A 12,449-nucleotide genomic window follows, 5' to 3' on the forward strand; every position below is an offset into this window, starting at 1 on the left:
ACTGTGAAGGATGGTTGTTTTAAGATTCTTCTATCTAATGTGTTATATATGTTTGTTTTTGTTTTTTTTGTAAAGCACTTTTATTTGACAATGTTTCACCAAGTCTATATGAAATAAAAAGGATAGTAGCTTTTATTCCTTTATGGAGGCAAAACATATTTATACAAGCATTCTTTTCCTAGCACACATCGATCTATATTACAGATTTTTCCATCACTGAAAACCCAGGACCACTATACTCGTTTTCCTGGCACTATAGTGCCCTGAGGGTGCCTCCAGGAGTTCATGGTCCTGGAGTGTCCCGGTGTAGCTGGAGCACCTGATATCGGGAGGTTCTGGGTCCTGGTGAGATGCTCTGGGACTTGAGAGACTGAGGCCTACACGGGAGGGGAATGGGGCGGCCCAAACAAAATGGCCGACAGCGACGCAACTAACTCGCGGGCTGGGGGTGAGCCCATTGGGGTGCCATGTAACAGAACATATACATCACACAGCCAGAGCCATGATCAACCCTGTAACACAAATGCGGGCAAGAAGGGAAGAAGGCAGCCTACATTTTAACAGTCCACTAATGCTGCAGCGGCAATCCTCAGAAGAAGGCTCAGTGCCTGCCCCAACCGAGCACGCCTAATCAGCACTTCCTATAACCGAATCCACGGACAAACACTGAGGGAGTAACCAGAGAGGTCATCCTCACACATCAACCTCGGCATACCGCTACCCGCACCTAGACACTGTGGCCTGTAAAGCATCGCACTCACCTCACGACCGGGTGCTGTGGCCGCGGCGATCCACAGACGCTCTGACCGATAACGGGTCTGCGGGACTCAGTGGGACTCTCTGGTGCCCTGAGGGAGATATCCCCTAGCCTGGACACAGGATGCCTCTCCCGATGCCAGAACCAACGGCCACCCCAGCTTCTCACGATGGAAGGCATCTGCACACCGCGGAACTCACCACCGACATCCTCATCAGCTGATTCCCTGGCGGTGCTTACCGATACACGGACATCTTTGCTGTTATTGTCACATCTAATGTTACAGTAAATATCTGTTTTATGGTCTTAATGATTGCGGAAGACGACCCAATAAGCCACAATCTGCCTGGTGGCACCTTATTTAAATATTCATCTTAGATAAGCTAGCATTGCATAAAAGCGCCTGTGCATACATCTGTCTTTTATATAATATATATATAACCACGCACGCAGTTTCAGGTTCCAAGCAAACCACTTCACGTTTGCAACACGATTCAACATGGTTATAAGCATAATGTTTAGCATGTGTTGGAGGTTACCGTGACACTATGTTTAAAATTGACTAGCATAATATAAAGTACTAACACTAGCAAGCCTCTAGCCCCTTCAGCATACTAACATCTGGTTATAAAACCTCTAAGGTAGTCAGTGTGTATACCCGAATATGAAAACGCTTATGAAAATGAGCTTCCCCCACTGATATACCTGCAGAGTCTGTCAACCAATTTACAAATGTGCAGTAATACATGTTTTGCTATTGATACTCGTATTAACCAATCTTCTGACTCACTCAGCAATACTCTAACTAAAAAAAAAAGTGCAGCTTTACTGTTACGTCACAGATTGTCAGTTTTAAAAAAAGTCTGTAAACGCTATTGTGGCATTGCAGATATGTTTGTACCTCCTTTTTGTACAATGAAAATAAAGATTTTTTTAAAAAAAAAAATGAAATAAAGCCAAAGCTTTAAATGTTTTTTTCAAAAATACAATACGTAAAAATACAGAATATATCTCTCTAAATAAAGTCTCTTAGATGACGTCTCTTAAATAAAGTTCACAATACATGTAGCAATAACTGAGTGCTGGTGCAGCAGCAAAGCAACTTAGGTGAACTTATTGCTATAACAGACTTTTCTGTCTAACTATCTAACCCCTGATCAATTAGGCTTTCATCCAAATCACTTAACTACAACTGTCCTCTTAAAAGTTTGCAATGACGGGGGGCGGAGCCTGACCGTCGAACTAAGCAGAAGCAGGGGACACGAGCTCCTGCTTGACAAGCAGGAAAAAAGGCACTATCGAGGGCTAAACTGCCCAAGGACCCACCAGGGTGCATCACCCACGTCGGGGGTGCACCCATGAACAAATCGAGACCTTTTTGAAGCCCGTGGGAGCTAGGAAAGCGGGATACCAAGCGCGGCCTACAGAAGCCGGAGCCGGGGAGAGGCGGCCGCTCTCTCAGACACCGGACCCCATAAGCGCCTAAGCAGGTCTCCAAACCCCCCCTTTGGACTGGTGGGGGATATCCCAGTCCCCTCTGGACAGACAGACCTGGCAAACTGATCAGTCCTCTGGCTAAGGTACCCGAAATCGGCAGAAACACGAGGCAGGCGGAGCGCGTCCAAGATGGCCGCTCGTCGCAGTCCACAGAGGGGAGCCATGAGCAACCATACTCAGCCTTCCTCCCTAGAGGTCCTCGACAGGCTCTGCACAGCCTTCTACGAGCTGCAGTGCAGCAGGGGTATGCCAAACCTTACAGCGGCACGGGCGGTGACCATGTGGATCCGGCCGAAGACCCGCCGAAGCCATTATAGTGCCCCACTGCAGGCATTCCAAGTGGGCACCCATACAAACAAGCACCGACAAGCACACAAGGCGGCTGTGATGAAGCCGCGAAAGACGCAGCCGACATACCTAAAGCCACAGAGCAACTCGAGTCACCAAACCTCCCTGAGCAGCACCAGAACACAGCGGGCGGGACTCCGGCAGGACACTAAGAACAGACCTCAGCCAGATCGCTCCCCAGCATATTATCACTCACAAGAGCAGCGGGGACTGTCTTCAAGCTCCACAATGCCACAAATCCTGTCTCTACCTGGGCATTTGAACCCGATGACTGTCCAGCTGCATCAACGCTCAGTGGAACCACTGAGAGGCATAGGCTGAATGGGGGCCTGGATCCTCTACCGGCTGAGTGCTACACAATGCCTGATTTATGTCCCTTTATAACTACTGTATATCACATTTTCTATGCTAACACTATGCTTCTTCTAGTCACCTCTAGTTAGATTAATTAACCTGTAGGACTTACTAACTGATTATTCAAATCTGGCGAGAAATGCTAACACGATGTTCACGTATGTGTTTAACCCCCTCTACTACCGCTCCAACATAGCAGGAGACACCCAGAGGTGATGCACCTTTAATTAATAGACCAGTGCACCCTGAGACTCTAACTACCCCATCTCCAGCTACCGTTATAAGTTAATTTTATAAGATGCAATGACCTAGTCTGCCATACCACTGACCCATGTTACATGCTTGCATAATCTGCCTTTTACTATCGTAGGGTCACTAGCCTGTAATTTTTCTAAGTTTTCTAAGTCTTACAATACCAGCTACAATTCAGCCTGTTTCTTTCAACTTAAAACAGCGGAGTACACATTACATATCCCAATTTTAAATTCCATGCTTTTACTTTACCATAGGTTAACACTATAAGCAATTATAATGCACCTGTGGTTTCATTTAATAGAGCTTTGTAACCAACGTATATGAACCTGTCTTAATTCAAGAAGCGCTAGCTACTGTTGCATTGTTTTATTACATTGCTTTATACATACTGAATTTAGGACATATGACTAAACTTAATGATGCCCACCAGGTTTTATTTTCTAGTTTTAATATAATACTTATTGTTTCTATATTACCTTTCACTCACTCTCAAAGTAGAGGCATTAATGGCAGTTTTATGACTGGTGAGGCAAAGTTGAATAGCCTGTAATTGCTATATATAAATGCTAGAACCAACATATGTTTATGCATGTCATGTCTACAGAGAATTAATGCTACTATACGAACGACATTGCAGCGAGGATACTACATATTATAAACTACTGTCACTAAACGACGACTTAATCCACTATGACAAGTGTAGTTACCCAGCCTGTACTTAGCGTGTATTGTTAATTGAAAAAATTTGTGCGTTTAAGCTAAATGCTGTATAGCAGTCGATGAAAATGTGTTTTTTACAAGTGTTTGTAAATGTTGCTGTGGCATTATCGATGTGCGATTGTTCTTTCAAGCACAACAAAAATAAAGAATTAAAAAAAAAAAAAGTTTGCAATGATATCCAAACTGGCATGGAACACTAGACCTAACTGGAGCTATTTTCCTTGATTTTGCCAAGGCTTTTGACACAGTGGACCACGACATTCTATTGCCAAATCATGAAAACTCTGGTATTGGTGATCATCCGCTAACTTGGTTTCAGTCATATGTATTGGATTGATCACAATATGTGTCCATTTCTGACCGTGCCTGCCTCCCTCTCCCGGTCACATGTGGTGTACACACAACATAAGATTGACACACACATGCTTACATTCAAACACACAAGAACTGACCACAAATAAAATCCTGCAAGGATGGTCAAATTGTATATTCTGTGTTACATGTACGATAGATGGGAATCCACATTTTGACCAACCTTGCGCAGGTAAGGGTGCAAAAACAATTCTTACACCAGGGCCCTCTCTACATTAGTTTTGCCACTGCTGGGAGGTTTAACACTTAATACTGCAAGTAATGAGCGGTGCTCCTTGAAAAACGTCTGGCTGCAAGGAGACGCTGGACATAATGTACAAAAAGTGTCTGTTCGGAAACCTGCCGGTTCCTCTGGTTTCTATAGTGATTCTATGGCGACACTAGCAGTTCGACCACTTTTCAGGGCAATAGACTTTTTATACATTACCCTGCTGTCTCTGCCTTTCTGTTGATCACTGCAGTGATATGCAAAAATTGCTACAGATATATGCCCACAAATTGCTCAAAACCTTACAGGTATATGTTGTACTCACTGTGCTTTCCCAAATACTATTTGGGAACACACACAATTTACAAGTCTGCATTTTACCAGAATCCTTCATATATATGTGTCAGTGTACATGTGCCAGTGTCACCATGAGCTAGCTACATTGAGGATAAAAAAAAAAATTAAAAAAAAAAAAATGAATGAGAATTATACAGAAAGTGCTCTAAATCGCAATTCTGTTGGCTTGTTTTGCATTTTCATCCAAGCCTTTTTTTTTTTTTAATTCTTTATTTTTGGTATGCAGGTATGTACAATAATGCCTGTGTCGCCACAACAGCATTAGCAGGCTCAAGTTACATAAACATATGGTAACAGTATTGTGGCACGATAAGTATGCATACATTTTTAGTATAAAAGGTTAAACAGTAATGATATACTAAGTCATGGTAAAGCAAACAGCACGTTGAGTTTTTAAGTATATCAAGTTAAGTACACGTTAATAAAACTGTATGGCTGAGCTATACATGCTTATTTGAATGAGTAAGATACAGTTTTTAAGTTTCAGGCTTATGTGACAGAGTATCAGGTGCAGATTTCTCCACACTGCTTAATATTGGCCACCAGAGGGCAGCAAGTCACCGAGCTAGCTAGTTTAAGCTTTCATGTTAACCTAGGCGATTTTAGCTGCTATCTATGCCAGTTATTAAATAGTACAACAAAATAGCACGTAATTAAAAGTCAAAGCTAAACAATTATGCAGTGTATGTTGAACATTATGCGCTTATTTAAGGTAAACGAAACTGCTAGCATTAATCAACAGCCAAAGGGTAGCCTAAGTATCAATTACAAGCATGTATATTTTCAAAGTGAAAGAATAAGAATGAAATTAAAATCATAAGCAAAAGCAACACCACCGGCGGTAGACCTGTCCATATGTATGTCCCTGGCCCCCGAGTGCTGCGGTGCAACGTGGGGGGGGCACTGGGTGACCGGCACGTCCGAGGCTGGGCTCAGCCATCTTCTTTAGGCGATGAGGTATGGAGGTCAGCACGTGAGTTTCCTGATGTGGGCGAGCCGCTCGTTAGGTGATGGCATGTGCGAGTAGGGAGGGCAGCCGATGGGCTCTGTCGCTTTGTTGGCAGCCTAGATTGCCTTTGATGCCGCTAATGAGTCGTTCCAGTCGACATTGTTTCCCAGGCCCAGCCTCCGGGGTACCAGGTAAGTGGCGGTGTTGTGGGCTCCGGTCGCCGACGCTGTCCTCCATCTCCTGCCCCAGCTTATTCTCCGTGTAGTCGGAAGGCATGGTCCCATGCGGGCTTATACAGTGAGGGTGATGACGCTTTCGCCTGAAGGCATGCGAGGTTGTATTGTATCGCGGCGCCGCCATTTTAGAGGCCTGGCCCGTGGTGCGCTCCTTCAGGTAGGTCCGATGCTGGGCTATAGATGGTGAGGTTCCCCTCCGGTGGGGACCGGGATGACCCCCCCGGTCCATGGGGGGGGAAGCAAGGCCTGTGAGGTGCGTCCCTAGGCTGTTGCATGGCGGCCAGGTTCACAAGCAGGACGGCGGCCGTCCGTCCCGCTCTCCACCCTCATAGGCCGCAGACCCCGAAGTCCCATAGTGCCCGCTGGGGGCTCTGGCACTCCCGATCTCAGGGTCCGCGGTGGCTCCAGCTTCTGCCCGGGTGCTTGATTCAACTGCAGGTCACTCAGTTTACGTTTTCGTGTGTTTTTTTAACCATATTGGACCAAGTTTATCAGGAGCCTCCGTGGCCTGCGACCGGTCAGCATGGCGGTCAGGCCCCGCCCCCCATCCAAGCCTTTTTTAATGAATGAAACTATTGCAGGAATACACATCTCATTAACCCCTCCAGACATAGGGTAGACAACATGGGATGCACATTTGTATGCCTGTGTCCTAGCCTTCAAAGGCCTAGATCCCATTTTTTTCCCTAGGGCCCAGATTGCTTTCAGTCCATCCCTATTATATAATGGGTTGGTTTTTTGTTTGTGTGTTTGTTTTTTTTAACTGATCCATGCTTTTAGCAGAGGTCAGAAATCAGACTGTTTTTGCAAGCATCCGTGGCCTCTGTTTTGTTATTTATTTAGAGTTTTAAATACCAACTTCAGATTTATATCATTTTTATTTTTTTTGTAAGTTGCCATGAGTAGACCTCCATAAATAGTCTCCCTGATCCCTCCCGTTTCCAGTAAGAGGCATGCCTGGTCCTTTACTTAGAGTGTGAATTTCCTGCAGACGTCAGTGCTCGCAGAGGATTTTAAAGATCTATGTCTAGCCAGCAGCTTAAACAGGGGAGTCTGTGTGGACACAGTATTCTCTTTGTACGATTTGTGGGAGATTAATATGTTATGTCTGTCTGCGTATGCATATACCCGTTTGTACCAGTGTTCGTGTTTGTGCCTGACTGTGTCTGCATGTGCACCTGTCCATGAGTTCCTATGTGCATACCTCCGAACTCCGGCATCTTGACAAACAGGACGCCGGTGGAGGGAGGTAAAGCAGCAGTAGGGAACCAAGGCAGGATGGCAGGATAGTACCTCAATATTGGGATGGTTGGGAGACATGTATGTGTTTGTGCGTATCCGCCCATCTGTGTCTATGTGTGCGCATGTATAAAGTAACTGAGGGACACAGCCTGAATGAAAACAAAATCGTTTAGTTTTCAATCAGATATTCATTTGCTTTAGACATTTCTGTCTCCTGCTCAGTAAATTGAACTGTAATCACACAGAAAGCTTCTACGGGGTCTAGCAAGCTATTAACAGAGCAGGAGATCAGAAATCCTAAATTAAACAGAATTTGCAATACAGGAAAATAAAATATCTAGATTACTTTACAGGAAGTGTTTAGGAAGGCTGTGCAAGTCACATGCAGGAAGGTGTGGCTTGGGCTGTATAAACAAAGTGATTTAACTCCTAAATGGCAGAGAATTGATCAGTGAGACGGCAGGGACTTGATCTATACAATAAAAAAAAAAATCTTAATTAAGCTAAAGTTTTTGGGTGCTTAAAGTGTCCTTTTAAATCTCACCCTAGTGTCGAACACGAGAAAACAGATCTATACCCACATATCCCTCTAGCCTCACTCTCTAGTATAGTCGCATGATGGTGCTGCAATTGCTAAGAAGACCTTTTGTACAATTACCTTTTTTTTTTCATATAATTTGAGTTTTTTTTGCCTCTGGTCAACATAAAAATTTTACGTATTTAACCTGATTTTGTAGTGTCATGTCTATACTAGAAACATCAATATAAAGCTATTCATGCTAAAATGCATTTCTTTGTTTGTAATTTAACGTGATTGAACCAAGATGATCCTAACACAGTAAATATCCATCCATGGTCATACATGGTGTATGACTGCTTTTGAATCATATCTTTTGTTTTTCTAAAATCATGACGTTATTCGTCTAGTTTAGATAAAATGATTCTTTAGTGAATGTTGAACTTCAAAAAGGTTTCTGGAATGCCAACTGCCAAATGTCATTCCTTTCCTCGCCGTTAAGAATATTACAAGATCCGATCTCAGCAAACGCATTTCAAGACAACAGGGCGGTTTATGCAACTCAAACACAAATATAAAAATATCCAGAAAAATCCAGTTTTATAGAAAATAATACACCACAACATACATAAATAATCTGTGTAAAAATCTGTTTCTTACATATATGTATAAATCAATTTCTATTAAAAAGCACAATAAACCTTTGATTGCCTGCATATCAGTCCCGATAAATACTAAATGAGAAATTTGCTGGATCAAAAAAAGAGATGCATTTCTGTGGCTGAGTGAAGTGTTTGAAGTCTTTGAGGTATGAAACGGGCAAACAGGCTCGTTTGTCATTTTCTCTCTCATTTTCAGACCAGCTGGAATATCCCTTATTCAATGTCATTTTTTTCGGCCCATTCTTTTCATAAAGGTCTCTTTGTTCATTCTCATACCCCATCTTTATCGCCACATATTGAAAGTTAAGGAAACTTGTTTTTTTTTTAAAGCAGCATTATTACTGACAACACTCTCAATGACAACGATCTCCCAATAATGTCAATTTACTAGCGGTCAAAACTGTAGAGAACTGTCTATTTAGCAAAGTTCCGATTATCTTCTTTACTGGAGGCCGAATGTCTTCCAACAGATCATTTGAACGAAATTACTCCTGCCGTCTTTCCATCACATTCAGGATCCTGCTTTGGATTCTCTTTATTTTCGATCCTGAGAGTAAATCTATTCCATGGACAGTAAGCTTCGGGAGGCAAACTGGCTCTTGGTACTCTGCATCACATCGCTTTTAACTCCACATGAGCTGGTCCTCGATTCAGAAACCCCCGTTCTGATTATTTTGGCGCCATAGAATATAAAGTGCAAAGTTTTTCGGAGTCTCTTGAATTCAGCAAAGCATTTTTTTTGTCCTGATGGAGTATTCCTGTAAACTGGAGAACTAAAGGGGCCACTGTAGTTCTCCTCTCGATGTGGTAAGTCACCATTTTTTTCCCCCACTACTTATTTCCATATAAGTGTGACAAGCTACGGTTTCTGCGTTTGCTTCAAGTGTCCTGAGACCTGTGGATTGGAGAATAGTTTAAACAAAAATACAATGTAATAAAGAAATATATAATGTATCCAAATAACGCGTACACTAGTCTATATATGAAAAGTGCCCACCCTGTCATTATCTACAAGTACTGGGCTGCATTCTCTGAGGGTTTGTTTCCCTCTGCATACATCTAGGACAACCTTTGACGCTGTGGAATTTTCACTATGTGGAAAAACAGGAATGTTAAGTGAGCCACCTGACTCATGATCACGGTGTATATTCCAGTTAGCCTATAACCAAAAGGGATGTGACTCACTGAATAGTTACAAATAAAAATAAAAATAAAAGTTAAGTGAATATTAATAAAATTTATACAAAATCACTAAAATCGTGAATTTATATCCAGCCAGTGAATAGGCACATATTTTTGTAATTACAGACACAAAATGGGAACAGTAAAATAAATAAAAAATTTAAATGTGGAACAGAGCAATAAGCTGTGGTAGCTTTCTGACTGCCTTTTGTATTATTTATTATTGCCATTTATATAGCGCCAACAGATTCCGTAGCGCTTTACAATATTATGAGAGGGGATTTAACTATAAATAGGGCAATTACAAATAAACTTACAGGAACAATAGGTTGAAGAGGACCCTGCTCAAACGAGCTTACATTCTAGTTAGTGTAGTTAAAGTAAACATATAAGGTACCACATTTAGCGGTACCACATATGGGGGTGGTGGAGTGCGTAGACATCTAAATTTAATATATATACACAAATATATTACAGTGTCCCTGAAATTGTGTCTTTTTATTTCTCCATTACCAGTTTGATGTCAAGTACCTTGGGTATGTTGGCAAATATTACACACACACACACACACACACACAAACTTGCACTACAGTAAATAGCCACTCAGCCACATACACTCTCACACTACCTCTGTTCTTGTCCTTTTGGCCAGGCTCCCATGATGCTCAGCTGATTTTCCAGCTCCAGAATCCGTAATCCTATATAACCTGATGAGACCAGCAGTACGACGACCCTAATAGGGGAGAATGTTGACAAATTAAGGCCTATTTCAGGGTGAGAACAGAAAAATAGGAAAGACGTGTTTTAGGTTTTTAAAAGGGAAGAAGTGTTAATTGTGATGGTATAGGAACAATCCTTGGAGTAGAACAGTCCCATGGACATAACTTGTTCCTCCGCTCTTTACTCTAAAGTGAGCGTTAGTCTATTATTTCTGTAACCCGCATTCTTCTTATAAGTCATTTCTAAGTTTCCATAGTGGATTGACCACCTTACACAAAATATTACCTAGCCTTGCCCTTTCTATGACATCATACACCCCCGGTGATGGAAACAAAATGAGAAGTGACTTACAGCAGCATGTAAATAATAAGCAGAAAGTTGACAGTGCCTGGTTCCGTCCACCGTCTGCGATTAGATGAGTCTAGAGTTGGCTTCTCCTTACAAATGTCTCCTGAGAGCAAAAAGTACATCAACATTCCTGTATGCATATTTGCTACGCTTAAGCGTATCTAGTGTATATGTCCTGTGCCTAAATTCCATTCTAGAATATTACAATGTTCAAAAATTCTATGCTTACTTTTAAATAGAATAAATGTCATATCGACATACTTATTGTTGATGAGGTGCCATGAACTCTATTGGGGGCATAGAGGGGCAGCACATAAATCTGGACCACCCAATGAGATTTTTTTTTTTTTTAATTTAAATTTTTGTATTTTATTTATTTTTTAAATTGGACCGCATAGCTCAAACATATACACAAAAAAATAGAAAACGGACTGAATTCTACCCAAGCCTAAGAAATCATTGATGCATGTGCTACAAAGGAAACACAACACATGGCATCGTTATCAAATATGTGGTAAAGGACAGGTGTGTTCACTGACCATCGTTCCAGTGATTCAGGGCTACCCCATCCACCTCGCTAGATGGAGTCCTTATCCGACTCTGTACCTGGAAAGGGACCGCTGTAAAAACAGAATATCTGTAAGTTAACATCCATGTCTACGATGTTCTAACAATGAATGAATCGGTATCCTCAAAACGATGACAACCGCCATTTTGTGTGTTTTAACATGTGAAACTGACAAAATGTATCTGTGGGATGCAGTTCTATAGAATTTTTTTTTTTAAAAAGTCAATAAAATAAAACAAATGGGCCTCAGATTGTTTTGTTTTTCGTTTGATTAAAAATATATGATAAATCATCAGCTGCATTTATTTGCGGCAATGTACTTTTAGAATAATACAATTCATGCTGAAATGTTTTTGCAGTGTATAAAAAAGAATTTCAAATTTAAAAAATAAAAATAAAAACCCACAATGGTTTTCTTTCAGTGGTTATAGTTTGAGCATATGTCTACTACTCACCAATGCCATTATTAGGGAATTCTGTGCTGTCCAAATCCGGATGTTGCTGCTCCAGATCAGAATGGCTGGAATTCTGTAAGAAAAAGCAAAGTAAACATGTTCAGTTAAGGGTAAGTTCAATGGGTCGGAACAATTCACAAACGCATTACAACAAGGCAAACAGAGTTTTATTACAAATTCTTACCAAGACCTTTTTGCTTTGTTCAGGGCTCGGCTCTGTAGAGAACAGTGGCGTGTTTTGAGCACTTACATCCTAGTGAAGGGAATAGAATAGTGGCAAGTTCGAATATAAAACAAGGGAGACGTTTCGTAATTTCATAGATTTACAAAATAAGTGAAATGAAACCGCTAAACTTATACTAGCTGACACCGTTCGAAAGGGAAAACCAACAAACTAAAATTATACCATGCATAAGCATTCTCGAACGATTGCTCAGGAAGCAAATCGTATTATTACATTCGTAGCCTTCGCAAACGTGAGTCTGGTTAATTATTGTTAGAGGTTAAAAAATTATGTAAAACATTTACTGTATTTTGAGTCATTCATATTTAAAACTAATAATATTTCACCCTTTTTTTTTATAGGAGCATAAAACAGAAATAGATTATGTATTATCTTAAAATATATTACAAAACAGAATTAACCGAGCGTGTTGAATATATATATATATATATATATATATATATATATATATATATATA

General features: G+C 41.3%; 1 protein-coding gene across 2 annotated transcripts in view; it reads right to left on the reverse strand.

The window, feature by feature from the left end:
• Positions 1–9,050: 9,050 nt before the first annotated feature.
• LOC134611731 (GRAM domain-containing protein 2B-like) overlaps positions 9,051–12,449 on the reverse strand; it is a 43,265-nt gene continuing 39,866 nt past the window's right edge. The window contains exons 8-13 of one of the 2 annotated variants that reach the window (XM_063455921.1): positions 11,932–12,000; positions 11,748–11,820; positions 11,264–11,344; positions 10,728–10,827; positions 10,285–10,389; positions 9,051–9,369 (exon numbers count right to left, since the gene is read on the reverse strand). In XM_063455921.1, coding sequence (XP_063311991.1) covers positions 9,354–9,369; positions 10,285–10,389; positions 10,728–10,827; positions 11,264–11,344; positions 11,748–11,820; positions 11,932–12,000 — 444 coding nt within the window. In that variant the 3' untranslated portion in view covers positions 9,051–9,353. The remainder of the gene's footprint in view (positions 9,370–10,284; positions 10,390–10,727; positions 10,828–11,263; positions 11,345–11,747; positions 11,821–11,931; positions 12,001–12,449) is intronic. The other variant, XM_063455922.1, reaches the window with a different exon arrangement.

The sequence above is a fragment of the Pelobates fuscus genome, chromosome 5 (assembly GCF_036172605.1).
Source record: "Pelobates fuscus isolate aPelFus1 chromosome 5, aPelFus1.pri, whole genome shotgun sequence".
In the NCBI taxonomy this organism is placed as follows: Eukaryota; Metazoa; Chordata; class Amphibia; order Anura; family Pelobatidae; genus Pelobates; species Pelobates fuscus.